Source organism: Microtus oregoni, unplaced genomic scaffold (genome assembly GCF_018167655.1).
Source record: "Microtus oregoni isolate MIOR12 unplaced genomic scaffold, Mior012 000021F_ref0000039, whole genome shotgun sequence".
In the NCBI taxonomy this organism is placed as follows: domain Eukaryota; kingdom Metazoa; phylum Chordata; class Mammalia; order Rodentia; family Cricetidae; genus Microtus; species Microtus oregoni.
In genome coordinates, this window is record NW_024543080.1 from 29,371,694 (window position 1) to 29,390,128 (window position 18,435).

At 41.0% G+C, this 18,435-nt stretch overlaps 1 protein-coding gene across 2 annotated transcripts in view; it reads left to right on the forward strand.

The window, feature by feature from the left end:
* Nucleotides 1–2,986: 2,986 nt before the first annotated feature.
* The window catches only part of Tmem156 (transmembrane protein 156), a 30,411-nt gene continuing 14,962 nt past the window's right edge, over nt 2,987–18,435 (forward strand). The window contains exons 1-2 of one of the 2 annotated variants that reach the window (XM_041671619.1): nt 2,987–3,074; nt 14,802–15,071. In XM_041671619.1, coding sequence (XP_041527553.1) covers nt 2,987–3,074; nt 14,802–15,071 — 358 coding nt within the window. Of the gene's footprint in view, nt 3,075–14,801; nt 15,072–18,435 lie in introns of those variants that run through there. The other variant, XM_041671620.1, reaches the window with a different exon arrangement.

Here is an 18,435-nt window from a genome sequence, read left to right on the forward strand (position 1 = left end):
TGCAGCAGAGGCCTTTGTGCAAACAAAGGTTTTACTGCTGGAGGAGATAAAAATATTGGCCTAGAAGCTTTACAATGTGGGAGGGACAAGAAGATTTGAATTTCTTGGCCTAAACACAGGTTTTACAGTACTTGTTAGGGAAGACTCATATTTAGTATTTCTTACACCTCCAAACATGATGACCTGAGTTTGATCCCCTAAGACCCACAATCTGTAAGGAGAGAACGGACTCCCAAAAGTTGTCCTATCTATCTCCATAGGCATGCCAAGGCCACGGCATACATGCACACACACACACACACACACACACACACACACATACACAAAATCAGTAATGTAAAAAAATAGTTACAATTGGATTAGCAATCTAAGAGACTGACCATAGACAATAGCATTGTGTTTTCTTAAGATTGGCTAAATCAGAGATAGCACAACTGTCTTAGAGTCTGGATGAAAGATTCTGATCCCCTGATCCACTCGGAGCAGCCAGCCTGTGGTCTGGGGTTTATGGTCCTTCTGTTGCTCTCCTGATATCCACCATCTGGACACCACCAGAGAAGCCAGGTACAGAACAGAGCACATGATCGCAACCAGGACAAAGGGCCTTTCAAGAAAATTGACTTTAAAGTGTCTAAACCTATGATGACCAGATTGAGTGGTAGGGAGCAGGGTGGTGGTGGTGTTCTGTCTCTCCCCCATCTCCCCACATATGTGTGTGTGTGTATGTGTGTGTGTGTGTGCGTGTGTGTACACGTATGTGTGTGTATGTGTGTGTGTGTATGTGTGTGCGTGTGTGTACACGTATGTGTGTGTATGTGTGTGTGTATGTGTGTGCGTGTGTGTACACGTATGTGTGTGTATGTGTGTGTGCGTGTGTATATGTATGTGTGTGCATGCACATGTCTACTCCCATGCATGGGAATGTCATTATGCACTGTGTCAGAATGGTTTGATTCTGATTCTAAAAATGCTTCATGAAGGTTCATATGTTTAAGGCTTGGCTGCCAGCTGAAAGTTTTTTTGACAAATCAATGAACCATACAAGCTCCGATTTAATCACTAGATTAATCCATGGAATTCTTACTGAATGGATTGTTAAGTGGGCTCTAGCAGGAAATAGATTGCCAGCAGAATGCTCTTAATGGATGTATTTTTGTCCCGTTCCTTGTTCCTGTGCATTCTGTCTGTCATGAGGGAAGCCAGTCTGTTCTACCACGTTTCCACATTTTGCCTCACCATGCATAGGCCCAACAGCAATGAGTCACATGACCACACACTAAAACATCCCAATACATAAGCCCAAATAAGCTTTCTTCCCTTAAGGCATTTTACTCAGATATTTTGACACAGTGACAGAAAGTGACTAATACAGACCCGGCAAAAATATTACAACAAAGAAAATTATTAAATCAATAATTTTATATGGATATAAGAATTACTGAGTGAACCAAGGTATCACTACAAAATTTATAAGGGAAAGGATAGACATTAAGATATCCAAGGAAGGGGTAATAGAATTCAGTGCTCTAAAGGGATGAAGGGGAAACTAGAATAGGAGGGATAAAGGGACAGGGCTGGGCGTGCAGGGGAAGGAGGGATATGGCAAGGACAGCTAACTGTAAAGACCTTTGAAAAAGTCGCATGTAAACCTCATGCTGTAGAAACTTCCTAAGATATATATACATATACAAAGAGTCTAAGTGGAGCTAGCGTATCACCGCAGGAGGTCCAATACCTCAACTGGGCATCATTTGCTACCTCATAAAATCCCTAGCACCAGGAACGAGTTACATCTTTTCAAATTAGTGACCAAAGGGATCCCATAGACCCCACAAACATGACAAGCTATTGTTAATGCTATTGGTTATCCTCTACAACTGGACAGTAAGGCCCTATTGCTGAAGAAGACACATACTTACAAAGTACTGAGGAATCGAGCTGGTATTTAACTGGAAACTCCAGTCCTACCAGCTAGTGCTCACATATCAACCCTTGATGCTGTTCTTAAAGTTTGCACTTGAGAAGTCTGCTCCTATTTCTACTGCTTAGGTCTCAAAATCCCCTAAGCAAGGATTCCCATGCACAGGCCAATCATGGTTACGGGACTATAGGAACCGAGCAGGGAGAAAATAATTGAAAATATTTGATACATTTTTATTTTAATGAGCCAGACGGGTAACAATGGAAATGCTAGCTATATGCATTGTCTAAGTAAAATCTTTCTCTTGCACATATTTATTTATCACAATTTTCCCTATCCTGCATTTGTATGCTAAAACAAACTATTTTCTTTCTCTGGGATTATTCCAATGAAAGAGTTTATTCAGCGAAGAGAATAGAAATGTGGACTGTGTGGTAGTAAACACAGTGTTTATAGACATAACAAGTTACATTCTAACCCCTTGCAGAGACGACAGTAAAGCAGAACCCCACATTTTCATAAGCCTTTGGCTTATGCTTATATCTTGTGCTGTTTACTGTCTTCCAAACACCAGCCTCCAGCACGGCACCTGGCATTTCTGAGAGATCAGCTACCATTGAGTAAGTCAGCCAGTGAATGGGGTTCAGAAACCTGGATGCCACTGACATTTGATCTTTTATTTTCGGTTATTGTGTTGAGGGCTTCCACTTATCCTTACACACTGGTAAACATGGAAAACAGCTTCAAATTTGGATGAAGCCAGACCCCCTTTGCTTCTTAAGATTGTTTACTTCTTTTCCTTGTTTAGCAGATAGTTCAAAAGTGCTTGTTAGAGAGAGGGTGGCTTTATTAGGCAAAGTGATTCAAAATGAAGAAGTCTATCACTCAGTTCCGGGTACCTTTTTTTTTTTTTCTGTTTTTTTTTAAGTCTGACCCAAACGGAAGTGAGTGTGAGGTGAATCTCAATCTCAGGAACTTGAAGTAGAACAGAGATGAAACTCGAAGCAGGAAGCAAAATAGTATCAAGCTATTGGATGGAGACACGGTTGTGTCATGTGAGTAGACATGACAGAAACAGCTTTTCTTAAATTATTTGTGGCAATCGTGGTCACATTCATTTTAGTCTTGCCAGAATTTTTCAAGACACCGAAAGGTAAGTAAATCGTCAGAATCGAGCTTCTCCTTTCCTACGTTAGAGCAACGGTGACAGACAAGATCTTTTTGGGTGTACGCTGCGTGTGCTAAAGTTCAATGTCTGAAATACCTTTAAGTGAAGTTAGATCCAGTTTTAGTTGCCTGTTGTCTAGCACAGTGATCTTAGGACTTAGTTATGGTTACAATAGAAAATGAAAAGGGAAATTTAAAATCTGCATTTAGATTCCAGATATAGGATTTAAGATAATACTGTTACATGAGTTTATTCTTTGCAACTGTTTCCTTCTTTGTATGTCTGTTTTTACATTCTGGAAGTATTTACTAAGGAAAATAACACTTATTCATTTTAAGAGGATTGAATTCATTTGATCACAAGTTGATGCAATTAATTTACTGGTAATTTTGAAAAAATGGTGGTAATTTTACTATTTTTAATATACAATTTAAAGCGGATCGGTACAAATACAAGCAGTTCCATGTGTGTTTGTGAGCAGTGGGAACGGGGCAACTCTGAGAACCCTTTAAAGAACTCTTGCATGACTGCTGAAACTTCAGGATACATAAACAAAGACAAGGGGATTTAAACTATTTCTGTGTCATTAAAAGATTGGAAAGCATGCTATTGTGGATGCTCAAGTGATAATTGTGCTCGTTAGAAGAAAAAAAAAAGAAAACGTTCTATTACTAAATAAAAATCTATAACTTTATTAAAACTAGAGAAACACTTATATTTGATAGCTTGCTGCAATGAATATTTATTATTGCATATATGTAAAGCTAAGTATTCAGATAAAAATACTTTTGCTAATTATATTTGATGACATACTGCAATGATTATTTAATGTTGCATATTAAATGATGCTAAGTAGCCAGATAAAAATATTTTTTGCCAAATAAACACTGTGACTGCAATTTTAAGAATGATTGAATTTAGATTTTTTTCTTTTGGTTTGACTTTTTTATATTGCCCAGATTAAGCAAGCATGGTGTATATTTTTGATGCTTATTTTCATTGGCTGAAAATGTATCCTAAAGAAAACACAATAAAGAAAACCTGTTTTTAAGATATTTTGGGCAGAGAGTAAAATCACGTTTAGTAGTTATCTAAGCCAGGCCTTCTCTGTGTTTATATACCTATTGCTTTGAAAAATGAGTTTGCATCTTGTGAAAATCAGGAAACTGGCACACACTGTCTGCTCTGTTGGAGTGTTCTGTGAGAGGCCATAACTCTAGGAGCTTACCATAGGCTGTGCGGAGGACAGAGGAGGTGTGCTTTTGACTTTCAGTTTGTGTTTGTGGCAGCAAAATCCAGCACAGAGCAAAGAAAGTCAGAGAGCAACATGTGGGGGGTGGGGGCAAAGGGAGCCTTGGGGTGGAGCACTAGGGTGCCTTTGAATTTGTAAACAGAAGGAAGAGTTTTTGCAGAATCCAAGTCAGCTGAACTTCCTGGGCCTGACAGTGTCTGTTCTCCATGTTGACCTGTGTCACTTACGATGTCTGTTTTCTCCCTGCCTTCCCGAACTGGAAAGAGCTACTTCTCCTTCCTGGTTTTAGGATGACGAAATTGTTTAGATATTTTGTTTCCTTATTTGTATCCTTACTGCGGAAATGTTTGCAAACCATTGTCTTCTGATGTCCTTCAGTGCTGGAATGAGTCTTGCTTAAACCCACCACAAACAAAATGCTGGTTATTCGGGAAGCTGTTTCACATGCGCGAAACTGTAATAACCGTGCTTTATACTGGACTGTGGGTCATCAGGATTATTGCTATAATCGCAACAGATGTATCCTTATATTGAGGAGATATGAATGTAGTTATTTTGTTCCTTAATTTTGTTTTGTGTTGTTTTGTTTGGGACAGGGTCTTTCTATATAGTCTTGGCTGTCCTGGAACTTGCTATGTAGATGAGACTGTCCTCAAATTCACAGAGATGTGGCTGTGTCTGACTCCCAAGTGCTGGGATTAAAGGTGTACACCACTACTCCTGACCATTGATATTAGTTTTTAATACCAATATGAGTTATCTTATGAAATGAATTGAATGGTCAATCAGTGCATATCATAAAGAATTTGGTACAATTATTTAGATGATGAAGTGAGATTATTCTTAAAGAAGAAAAATAAATTTTGGGATTCTCAAGGCTAATCTTAGCCTGTTAGGTACTTGTGTACTTTCTTCATATTGTATTACTCTATTCACTTTAATTTCTAGAATAAATATAACAAAAGGATGTAACTTATGAATTGCTCACTGGTACCCTGTCTTTACCATGAACTCAAAAGGAATCTCAATGTGGAACAGTGCATATGAGGTTTAATATATTTGATTTCAAAATAATAATTGTCTAATGCTTCATGAAAATACAGCACCGTATCTGATCATATGTTGTCAAAAATACATCCAAGTAATGGAATAATTGTTAGTAGGAATCTTCAGTTATTACAATTACGTAGTGTTGGTTATTTGGCTTAATTTTAAGAATGAGAGCTTCTTAAATATTGCTTGCCACTTAACAGGTTGCCTTGGCAGGATAACCTGTTTTCCAGCAATGTTCTGAAACCCCCAGTTAGTTTAAAAGGCAGCTAGCACACAGCAGTTGATGCCCAGCTTGACCCTCTTAAACCATGTGTAGAGAATGGAACAGAATATTTTGATTCTGTTTCTTACAACTGAGGACACAAGTTTGTTCCCAACTACATCATCACCGATCTGCTTTGGTTGGATGTGACTTTTTTTTTTCTTTTTTTTGGATTTTCGAGACAGGGTTTCTCCGTAGCTTTTGGTTCCTGTCCTGGAACTACCTCTTGTAGACCAGGCTGGCCTCGAACTCACAGAGATCTGCCTCCCGAGTGCTGGGATTAAAGGCGTGCGCCACCACCGCCAGGCTGGATGTGACTTTTAAGAGAGAGCCTTGGGGGAGAGGACTGGAGAGATGGCTCAATGCTTAAAAGCGTAAGTCCTCCAGAGGACCTGGGTTCAAGTCTCAGCACCCACATAGCAGCTCACAACCATCTGTAACTCCAGTCCCAGCGGATCCAACACCATCTTCTTCTGGATTCCATAACCACCAGGCATACACATGGTACACAAACATATACATATAAAATTTGAAAGGGACATTTGATTAAGCCTTAAGTTGACCCCAACGATCTTTAATTGATTCTTGTACTTAGCCACAGTGTCTCCTATGCTGGGAAGGTGAGGTTACCTACAGAAAAGGCAGACTCCTAAAGAGTCTTCATTCATGAAGAGAATCAGTTGTCAAGCAATTAAGTACAACCCCATAAAGAGTAAAATGGGCTGTAAAAGGGTGTTATGGGAACCTTTACATTGTTTCCAGGCCTGCGCTGAGAAGAGGTTTCTTCTGTTTCCAGTTGCCAAGAAAAATAATAACTTGGCAGAGTTCAAATAATCCTCCACTATTCTTCATGCCTGCAGAAGCGCTTTCAAAGAGAAGTCATGATTCTTATTGATTTTCAAATAAAATGCTCTCATATCACTATCTCAAAGCTTTATAAGAGCTGATGCAGCGGGGCCTAGCAGAGATTTGCAGAAAACAGGACAAGAGCAGTGCAGATGAAGACTCTGCCAGCCTAACTTCATCCAGTTGTTTGGATGTCGCTTACTTTGACGAGTCAAACCTGAATAAAATGTTCACCTGCTTTCATTTTCTCTTCCATGTTAAACTTTCTGGTGGAAATGGTAATATAGCGAACAGTAAAACTGAGGAAAAAGGACCTTTACTTGTGAATTATAGGACAAACCCTCCATCCATAGCATGTCTTCACTATATTTATGTCTCTATTATTAGAGGCAGTGTGTGGAGGGAACTGCAATGAATGAAATGTCACCCTTGCTCTCAAACGGGGAACTTTATTTTCTTCTTATTGACTTCTTCATAAAAATTGAATCAGTTATCCCCCATAAGGTGTAGGTTCTACACCTATTTAAATTTTGAGCTGACAGAGGTCTCATTGTGTTGCCCAGGATACTCTGAAATTCTTAGGCGCAATTAATTTTCCCACTTATGCCTCCCAAGTGTTGAGATGACAGGTGTTCACTATTGCATCTGGCTCACAATTTAAAGCGTGTGTGCATGCGTGTGTGTGTGTGCGTGTGTGTGTGTGTGTGTGTGTGTGTGTGTGTGTGTGTGTGTATGCCAGACATCTCCTCTTCTGCTCTCTACCGTAACTATTTCAGCCAGGGCCTGTCACTGAACCTGAGCTTATGAATTGACTTGGCTGATTTTCTAGTAACCTCCAGGGATACTGTTTCCAGCCTCAAACCCTAGGGTTGCAGATAGGTACCACCATGCCTGGTTTTTATGAGTATGCTGGGTACCCAAGGTCAGGTCCTCATGCTTATGTGGAAAGCACTTTGATGACCAAGTTATCTCCCTAGACTTTTGGCTCAAAATTTGTAAACATTTTAACAGATGTGTGCATTTACATACATCAGGTACTGGGCTAAATATTTTTACATGTAATTCATTTCTAACTGATTCAATATTTCAACTCAATGACTGGGAATGTAGTTCAGTGGAAGCTGTAGTGAGACTCAAGAAATCATCCCGTATACTCCTTGGTACATACAACTGTCCTTCCAAGTGTTCATTGTGAAGAGCCATTGGTCTGGTCCGAGGCCCCTGGATTCCACTACATGTTCAATGCTGGCCACCCCCAGGACTCTTTTTGGATGTCCTGCTGGTGCCCTGTGTTGTGGACATCCAGCAGCTTTGGGTCTGTGGGTCAGGTTCCTTCACATGGTCCAGCAGATTGTAGATGGGATGGATGTTGGGTAAGGCCAAGTCACAACTTTGGGTCTGGGCCTGGGTGGCTACAGAGATAGCCCATCAGGTGGAAAATGGGAGCTGTCCCATGCTCACCATTTCTGGAGTGGCTCACCCACACCTCCACTAACAGGATTGGATCTGTTGTGTTGCCCTGGCGGGATGCAGGGTCTGCTCTTCCAAGTATTGCAAGTGGCAATCAGGGCTAGCTCTCACACTCTTTTTTTTAAATTTATTTATTATGTATACAGTGTTCAGCCTCCATGTATGCCTGCAGGCCAGAAGAGGGCACCAGATCTCATTACAGATGGTTGTGAGCCACCATGTGGTTGCTGGGAATTGAACTCAGAACCTCAGGAAGAGCAGTCAGTGCTCTGAACCTCTGAGCCATCTCTCTAGCCCCTAGCTCTCACACTCTTATTACCACAGGGCCAGCTCTCCCATCTACCCTAGGCATTGGTGGACAGGCAGGGAGGGCTCACAACCATCTATAATGAGATCTGGTGCCCTCTTCTGGTATGCAGGCATGTATGCAGGGAGAACACTGCATACATAATAAACAAAAAAAAAATCTTAAAAAAGAAGAAGAGGAAGAAGAATAAGAATACATTTGGACCTTTATCCCACACTGTAGGCAGAGGCTGCTCTTTTGTTTCCTGGTCACCCAGACCCGAAAAAAATTCACACAGAAACTGTATTAATTAAAACACTACTTGGCCTATTAGCTTATGCATATTTCTAGCTAGCTCTTACATCTTAAATTAACCTATCTTTATTATTCTGTGTATTGCTACAAGGTAGTGGCATGCTGGTAAAGTTCCAGTGTCTGTCCCCTTCAGCAGCTATATGGCATCTGGTTGACTTCGCCTTCTTTCCTCTATCTTCTTGGAATTCCCACCTTATTCTATTCTGCCTTGTTGTTAGGCCAAAGCAGCTTTATGCATTAACCAATGGTTCACAGCATACAGAGGGGAATCCCACATCATCACACCATATAGAACCAACTCAAACCAGATTAAAAACATTGTAAAAACGACAACAACAACAACAACAACAACAACAACAAAACATTGTAAGTTCCAAGACTGTCAAACTGTTAGAAGAAATGATTCTTGATTTGTTCCGTCCCTGTTATGACTTTTAGAATGCCCTCAAAAGCACAGAGAACAAAGATTTTAAGATAGGCAAGTGGAGTTACATCAAAGTAAAAAAAAAAAAATCTAACCAGTTAATCAACACAGCTGGGGGGGGGGGGGGACAAGAGAACACATTAGATTAGATACAGTGGCAGTTGTAGTCACCAATATAACTATCACATTGTAACTACAATAAAGACATAACTTCCCATCTCTCCAAAGAGCCCCGTGTTGCTCTATTCCATAAGAGCCCCTCCACCAACAACCATTATGGTGCATGTTTCTAAATCTCATAGGAACAGAATCACGTGGTGCACAGGCACTTGTGTGCCTCATTTGATTTGGCGAGACACCATTGTGATTCACCCATGTTGTTACTTATGTTTTCTTCTCTTTGCCACTGAGTGACACTCCATCATATGTCAGGAGTTGGTTTTAGATTCACCATTGGTTGGAAAGTGGATTGTTTTCAGTTCTTGGCTCTTAGAACATTTAAAGGCTACCATAAAACTCACGTGCAGGTGAAATGGAGGCATCCGACCGTGTGGATATGTTTTTATTTGTGTGTGTAGCTTCCTAGGAGTGGAATTTGGGGTCCATATGGTAAGTATATATTTAACTTAGGAGAAAATGAAAGTCAGTTCCCCAGTGTAGCTGTGCTGTTTAGCATTCCTATCGGTAACGTAACATGTGAAAGTCATACTTCATGGCAGCATTATTTTGAACAGCCGAAAATGGAAACAACCCAAATGCTCCCTGTCAAAAAGATGGATGAATTATGTAATATATTCATTCATAAGACCAACAAATTAGCTACAGTTGTGTAAAACTAACATGGCTAAAACATAGTAAGGAAAGAATGAAGTCATGGAAGAGTGCATAGTGTAATGCTATACATTTGTATGCTTCCAAAATAAGCTTCGGTACAGGGGTAGGTAGAATGTTCTGGAGGCCTTGGTAGCAGCCTGTTTCTTGATTGGGGGACAGAGATACTAATATTTACTTATTTTCTTTCATTGTTTGAACAAGGTTTCTCTGTGTATCCCTGACTGTCCTGGAACTCTCTCTGTAAATCAGGCTGGCCTTGAACTCAGAGAGCTCTGTCTGCCTCTGCCTCCTGAGTGCTGGGATTTAAGGAATGTGTCACCACTGATTGTACCACCACCGCTTGGTGTTATTTTCTTTCTTTTTTGAGAGCATCTTTTGTGAAGGATCTTATACAAATATGTGTGGTTTGTTCTTACAGTAAAAGTTAAGGGAGGAAAATGCAATCCTTTAGTGTTCCGGTTCACTTGTCTTTGAAAAGGAGAAAATAATTGTTGTGGATTTACCCTCTTATGTCATGTGTTTCCCTAACTCAGTTTAGTGTTCTGCATACGTCCTCAGAGAAGGTGCCGACTTGGTACGGAAGCAATTCTGGGATGCACTGGCATCTCTCAGATTGGGCAGGCAGACATCTGACTCCAGGAATATTAATATTACAGTTAAGTTCACAAACCCTTGTTTATGGAGATGAGGATATAGCCCGCAAGATGACATAGTGGTTAGGGAGAAACATTTATTTCTTAAAATTATACCAAAAAGGCCATGTCCTCCATTCCTTTTTCAATAGAAGTATTTAAAATTGAAATTTAAAAATCTCATTAAAAAAAAAAAACCCTGCTATCCAAATCTTCGATTCTAGAAAGCCTGGCTGGTTGCTTATTGAATCAGAAGATGGCAATATTGACAGTGAAAGATTTCTCTCTCTCCTTTCCAGGTCGTGTCATAGCAATATAAATTCAAGAAGCTGAAAATTTCACAAGATCAAAGTGCCAGGGAGCAAGATGGAAAGGTGGCAGGAAATATGGTTTTTGTGTGTTTTAGTGATATTGAGAAAGCTGTAAATGCAAGTGTTCCATCAGTGGATGCACTTCTGTCTTCCTCTGCTGACATTGCTGTTGAAGGCAATATTATACTATAGTTACAAACTCGTTATAATTTTTATTATAAGTGTATTACACATAATAAAATTTATTCAAATACAATTTAGTTCCTCCAAGTAAAAAGTTATTAACAACTCTGTTTTGAAATTTCTTCACAGTTGGACATAAGATGTAACTTTTTAGAGAAATAGTTTTAGCTGTAGAGGGCTAGGACGTGAGCATTTAATTTATTAAATCATGTTACAAATCACTAGCAATCAAATGCTTAGGGAATTACTTCATTAATTAAAAATGTCTTTAATATCAGTCACTAGTGTGGCGTCCTTGTAAGTCTGGCTAAGGTGCTGAACTGAAAGAAATCACTTTAGAAAGGGCAGCTTGTCTCCTGGTGCTCTGTGTCACCTAGAAACCCTAACCTACGTTTCAGAGAGAAGGTGAAGCCGCCACAGGAAGGTGGGATTGGCCGTGTCAGTTACTTCACGTCTGAAATCAGCTGGTGGTGTGTGAACCACTGGAAGCTGGGCTACCTGCTCCTTAACCGATCATCACTGTCAAATGATAATTCTCAATTACGCCATGAACTAGGATGTGGTTAAATCACAGATAAGCCCAACCCTAGGCAAAGGGTGCATGTAAGCTTATTTATTTATTTACTTTTATTTTGTATACATTGATGTTTCGCCTGTACGTGTGTCCATGTCAGGATGTTGGGATCCCCTGGAACTGGAACTTCAGACTGCGGGGAGCTCACATCAGGGTGCTGATTAGCTTGGCCCCTCCACATTTCAAAGTTTTTAATCTGGAACACAGGATTGGATTAAAAATTTTGAAATTTGTATTTTATCTTATGTATATGGATGTTTTGCCTTCATGTATGTATGTGTACCATGTGCTTGACTGGTACCCAGCAAGGCCACAAGAGGGTGTCAGGTCCCCTAGGCCTGGTGTTCCAGATGGTTGCCAGTCACCACGTGGGTGCCAAGAACTGAATCCAGGTTTTCTGGAAGAGCAGCCAGTTGAGTTAGCTCTTTCATTGAGCTCTTAACAGCTGAGCCACCCCTCAAGCCCCAAAGACCTGTATTTAAACAGTTCACTGGTGAGAAAGTGTGTCAAAGTACGTGACAGAGACAAACTGCTCACCCATGGCTGGGAACAAAACATTCTAAACAATAGTTCTCAATCTGTGGGTCTCGACCCTTTTGTGGGTCCAATGACCCTTTTACAAGGGTTACCTAAGACCATCAGAAAACATAGATGTTTGCATTATGATTCATTTACAGTAGCAAAAGTACTGTTATGAAGTAGCAATGAAAATAATTTTATGGCTGGGGTTACTACAACATGAGGAAATCTATAAAAGGGTCACAGCATTAGGAAATTTGAGAACCAGCTGTTCTAAAGACTTTCCAGTAGGACACATAATAGACAACAAATGCTAATCGTTAGATTCTGCAAATGCTACCTTATAAGGATACAGGGTGCTTACAAATGTGATTAGCAACTTTAATATGAGATATCTTGAATCACACACGTGGGCATGATATTTAATCACAAATGTCCAGATAAGAAAGAGGCTGTGATGGCTATTCTTATTTGTCAAGTTGACTACATCTGAAATGAACCAAAAATTTAAGCCACTGGGTATACCTATGAGGGATCTTTCCTGATTGAAAAAAATTAAGGGGCTGGGCGGTGGTGGTGGATGCCTTTAATCCCAGCACTCGGGAGGCAGAGGCAGGCGGATCTCTGTGAGTTCGAGACCAGCCTGGTCTACAAGAGCTAGTTCCAGGACAGGCTCCAAAACCACAGAGAAACCCTGTCTCAAAAAACCAAAAAAAAAAAAAAAAAAAAAAAATTAAAGGAAAAAACATCCTAAATCTGGACCTTCTGGGGTGGGAAGATCCATCTTAAATCCGGACATACCCTTTGGTGGCAGCCAATATAAAGGACATGAAAGAGGGAAGCTTGTTCTGTTTGCCTGTTGCTCCTACTTTTACTGACAAGTATATTCCCTCACTGGCATTAGAGCCTACTTTTCTGGGATTCTGACATATGCTGAAGAGTATCTGAGACATTCTGCTTGTGGACTGAACAACTGCTGGATTCTTGGACCCAATAGTAAACATTGTTGGACTAGCTGGACCACAGTTTGTGAGCTCCTCCTACATTCTATATGTATGTGTATGTGATGTACATACATATATAGAGCCATTCTGTCAGTTCTGTCTATATATGTATATATACATATATACATTCTATCAGTTCATATGTATGTATGTATATATATGTGTAGGTATGTATAGCCATTTTATCAATGACATTCTATCAGTTCTGTTTTTTTTTTTTTCTGAAAAATCCTGACTGACACAAAGAGTCAAAGGGAACTTTGACAGAGCTAGGAGAGAAGAAGGCAGGGATACAGAGAAGAAAGCACTGTGACTACAGAGACAGTGATGGGCCATAAGCCAAGGCATGCAGGCAACTACTGGAAGTTAGAAGAGAATCAAGAAGAAAACTTCTAGATTTTGCAAAGCCTGTAGACTTCAGGATTTCTGACTATTGACATTAACACTGAACTTCTGGCCTCCCAAACCAGGAGAAAGTTTTTCTTGTTTTTTGTTGGGGACCAGCTTCAACAAAAATACCACTTGATAGGGTAGGGATGTGGGGATTAGGAATGTAAGTAAAAAGTATGAAGATGCAAAAATAATAAGACAGGAAAACATAGAATAGTACCTGGAGGGAGTTCCAGTGAATACTGAAATCACCCACATTTAATTTCCAATTGCTTAAAATACCCTGACCCTAAGATGTAGGAGTAAGATAAAAAACTGCATTAACATGATACAAAGAAATGAACAGACCAGTTGAAGGTTGCAAGCTACATCCATAGTTAAACATTCTGTTGCTAGGACAGAACAAGTCATGCTTACACCCTAGACCAAAACCTTCGGTAGGCAAACCACTCCCTGGGTAGAATCCAATGTTATCTCCTTAAGGGAACTGGAACCTTAGTTGGATCCTTAGACTTTTGTTTAAGGTAGAAACATATCTACTTCTCTATTTCTGAAATAAAAAGTCTGGATATTAGCCACACCTGTTGATAGTAACCTTGAGAGAGCAAAACTCTGTGCTCTGAACCTAGGTGGGACCTTTATTTGAGGTAGAAACACAGTAACCTTGAAGGAGTAGAGGTGAGTTCCAACTCTGACCTTTGGTCAAGGTGGAAATGGGCTCACATTTTTGGGCCTCCACAATTTTCAATGGCCAAGATTGTGGTACTTTGCTTTCTAGCAGACTTTGGAAACACAGAAGCGCTGTCTAGATTTTGCTATCTTTCAGAACCATGCAACTGACTATTATAAAAAAGATAGATTCAGAAAGACTTAAGATTTATCTGTTAAGTTTTTTTTCCAGGGGCTGTAGAGATTGGTGGATGTCTAAAAGTGCTTACTGCTCTTGCAGTGGACCCAAATTCAGTTCCTAGTGCCCATGTCAGGTACCTCTAACTGTTCCAGGGGTTCCTATGCATTCTTCTGGCCTCCATGGACATACACCACACACACACACACACACACACACACGCACACGCACACGCACACGCACACACATCCTTAAAAATTTTCCAGAACAGAGGATGTCTAAAATGCTAGTGTTTCTAGTCATTTCTGCACATGAACGTTTGCTCTCTGAAAATTAACAAGTTTTAAAACAAAATGATTCAACGGAGTAGATATTAATTCACGTGAGAATAAAACATTGTCAGAGACAGGCCATCATCTACCTGAACAACGACGAGCTTACCTTGTGTTTATTTAAATGTCAAAACCTTGGAATCCACAGCTAACAAGAGCTTTTTTTCTTTCTTTGCAGAAAGAACACGAGAGCTCGCCTGCCGGGAAGTGTGTTTATTACCCAATCTCACCTATCCGCTTCCCTCCTTCAATTTTTCTTCTGTGGCTTTTCTGCACCCGGCAGAGGAAACACAGACTGTCATGGGACTCTTTCCAAATCACTCCAGTGTCCAAAGCTTCACTGAGAGTTGCCAAGGCATCACGAATGGATTTCCGATGTGCTCCTTGTGTTTGGTCTGCGAATCCAAAGGAGACACGGATTTCATTTCTCAGGAACAAATATCAAAAGGTAAACACAAAGGAATAGAGTAACATTTGCCAAGTCTAAATTAAGTCATTCTGGAAAGAAAAAAAAAAGCACCCTAGGGCTGGAGAACTAGGTCAGTTGCTAAAGCACTTCTTGCCCTACAATGTAAAGAACTGAGTTGGAACACCAGAACCCACAAAAAAAGTGGGCACGAGGCTGGGTGATGGAGGTGCATGCCTTTAATTCCAGCACTCTGGAGGCAGAGGCAGACACAGGTGGATCCCCCATGAGTTCGAGGCCCCCCTGGTCTATTGAGTGAGTTCCAGGACAGAGAAACTCTGTCAAACAAAACAACAGCAAAACAAACAAAAACAAACAAACAAACAAACAAACAAAAAAGTAGACACAGAGCCTGGAGAGATGGCTTAGCAGTTGAGGCCTTTCGGAGGACCAGCTTCCACGTTGACCATTTCACAACTACCTGGAACTCTAGCTCAGGGGATCTGACACACTCTTCTGGCCTCTGCAGGCACTGCACTTATGTCTATATATGCGCACAGAGATGCACAATAAATATTAAAGAAAACGCTGGCATGCTGGTGAGCCTGCTTGTCACTCCAGAGACAATGAGGAGTGAGGCAGAGACAAGCAGATCTCTGGAAGCTCACTGGCCAGACAGCCAATTCTACTTGGTGAAGGTCTAGATCAATGAAAGACCCTGCCTCGGACAGAAGGCAAAAGGCCCCCGAGGAATGACACCCAAGCTTGTCTTCCGACCTTCATCTACTTGTGCATGCCCGAATATACTGTGCACATCCATCCCCTCCCCTCACGCACACACACAAGCATTCCGTTTTAACATCTAATAGCATTGAAACTCTCAGTGATGTGTCTTTTGATGAAAGATTTCAGAGGACTTTGTAATGTTGATTAATTTGAGTTTAGTTTATTGAAGACAAAATACTTGTTCGTGAAATCCATCAGAATGCCAGTGTAATTCACATGTGCTTGCTAGCTGAAAGGTTAGCCGGATGGTCTTTCAAAGATAATGATTGTCTAAAAAGCAGTTCTAAGTAAATACCTAAGCATTCACCCACTGAGTATGAGTTGGCATTTTATCTGGCTCTTCAGTGGGCCTCTTGTGGGCAATGTCTTTGTTTATTATCATATCCCTTCCTTCAGCATCATGTCCGATATAAATCATAACAGATACTTAATAAATATTTGTTGATTGAAGGAAGGAACATGCAAAAGAATACATATATATATATATACATACATACATACACACACACACACACACACACACACACACACACATATATATATATATTCTAATGGGGCACTGCATGTCATCATAGCTTCAGCTATCAATTTGATATAAACCTAGTCAAACGGGGAGAGGGAACCTCAACTGAATAATTGCCCAGATCGGGTTGACCTGTGGCCATGTCAGTGAGACATTTTCTTAGTTACTAACTCATGTTGCAAGCCCAGCCCACAGTGGGTGGTATAGTCACTCTGTCTGTGTAACAAATCAGCCCCGTGGACAGTGGCTTGAAATGCAGCGACCTCCCCATCCTTTCTCCTCTCTTTCCCCTCCCCCTTCTCTGCTCTTCTTCCTTGTTGTTCTCCCTCCACCCCCACCCCCTGCTCCCCCTCCCTCCCTTCCTCAACCTGCTCTGGATGGAATGGGTGCAGGTGAACTTTTCTGGCTTGAGGTGTTTCATACTACTGCAGTTAGTGGGTGGGTGCAGCAACCAGAAGAACCAGGGCAGCTGGGGGCAGCTGAGGTCCTCTCTCTTCCCATGGTCACCTAGAAAGAGTGAAGATCTTTTGCTTAAAATTTATTTTTATTTTTATTTATTTTTTGTATGTGTAAATGTTTTGCTTTTATCTGTGCACCCCAGGCATCAGTACTTACAGAAGCTGCAAAAGAGCACTGGATCCCCTGGGACTGGAGTTACAGACAGTTGTGAGCTGCCATGTGGGTGCTGGGAACTGAACCTGGGTCCTCGGGAAGAGCAGCCAGTGCTCTTGACTGCTGAGCCATCTCTCCAGCCCCCACTTTTTCTTTATGCATTTGCCTCAGTGGGCATTCAGGTGGCTTCCCTTTCAGTCATTGTGACTGAGGGAACACAAATATGTCTTTGAGGTCCCTTTTTTGGATACGTGTCAGAAAGTGCACTTGTTAGAGTCAAATGGTGTTTAGATTGTTCATTTTTGGAGGAACTTATTATTCCCCAAACTGAATGGATCGTTTTACCCACTATCAGTACAAGGACTCCAAATTCCCCATACTTTTCAACACTTGCATTTCTGTGGTAATGAATGATGTTGAGTGTGTTACCATATGACCATTGATCCTCTGTAGCTCTTTTATGGATGCAGGTCTTTGAACAGATGTAAATATCTGTTCCAGTTCTTAGCGCAGGTTTGTTTTGAGACACGGTTTTCTTATTCAAGATGGGTTTGAACTCCAGTGGTCCTCCTGCCTCAGCCTCCCACGTAGCTGAGACAGCAGGCGCTACCCCTAACCTGGCATCTGCCCATTTTAAAACCTGTTGTCTCTTCTTCTCTCTGTTCCTCCTTCTTTGACAGGAATTCCTTACATATCCTGGACGTTAACTTTTCTCAGTTATAGTCTGTGAACATTTTCTCCCATTCTGGGGGTGCCTTCTCACTCTGCTGATGGGTTCTCTTATATTGCCTTTCCATTCATATTCACCGAGGACTTCCTTGCAGCAAGCCATACATTGGACCTTTTCTTGGCGACTCCAGACTTAGTGTCCCAAAGGACAAAGTGGAATTACACCACCGTTTCCTGTCTGATCATGTAATGTCATTTTTCTGCATTTGACTATATTAGGATTGGGTCTGGGGTCTTGAGAAAATGAGCTCACAATCCAAAGTATTGCAGAAAGACAGAGAGGCTTGCTTCAGCAGAAGGGGGCGCAGCCAGCCTTAACCAAGCAAGCAAGTCCTGCAAGGTCCCACTGGATTTTTATTTCTAGCTCCAAGGGATCCTGCGCCTCACTCTGAGTGGCCAAAACTCAGCCTCACATTCTTATGCTTCTGGCTAACGTAAGTACTACTTCTGAAAGACTGAGAACAGGATGGAACTCTGAGTACTTACTTTGATCTTGGAAGACCGCTGACTAGGGAGGGGTTTCTGCTGGGTGGGTGGTGTCTTTATGAAGTTCTTTAAAGACAGGGTTTGGCTAAACCTTTGATATAGAAGACAATGTGCTTCATTTACATCCCCACGGCTCAGCCACCTACGTAACTCTCTAAGACTCTATGGGGAGGGAGTTATCTCCCCCTATTTGTGGGAGGTTGGTAAGGTTTTGGGGTAACTGAATTGTGTCCTCTCAAATTTTAATGCAGTGAAGTCTTAATCATCAAC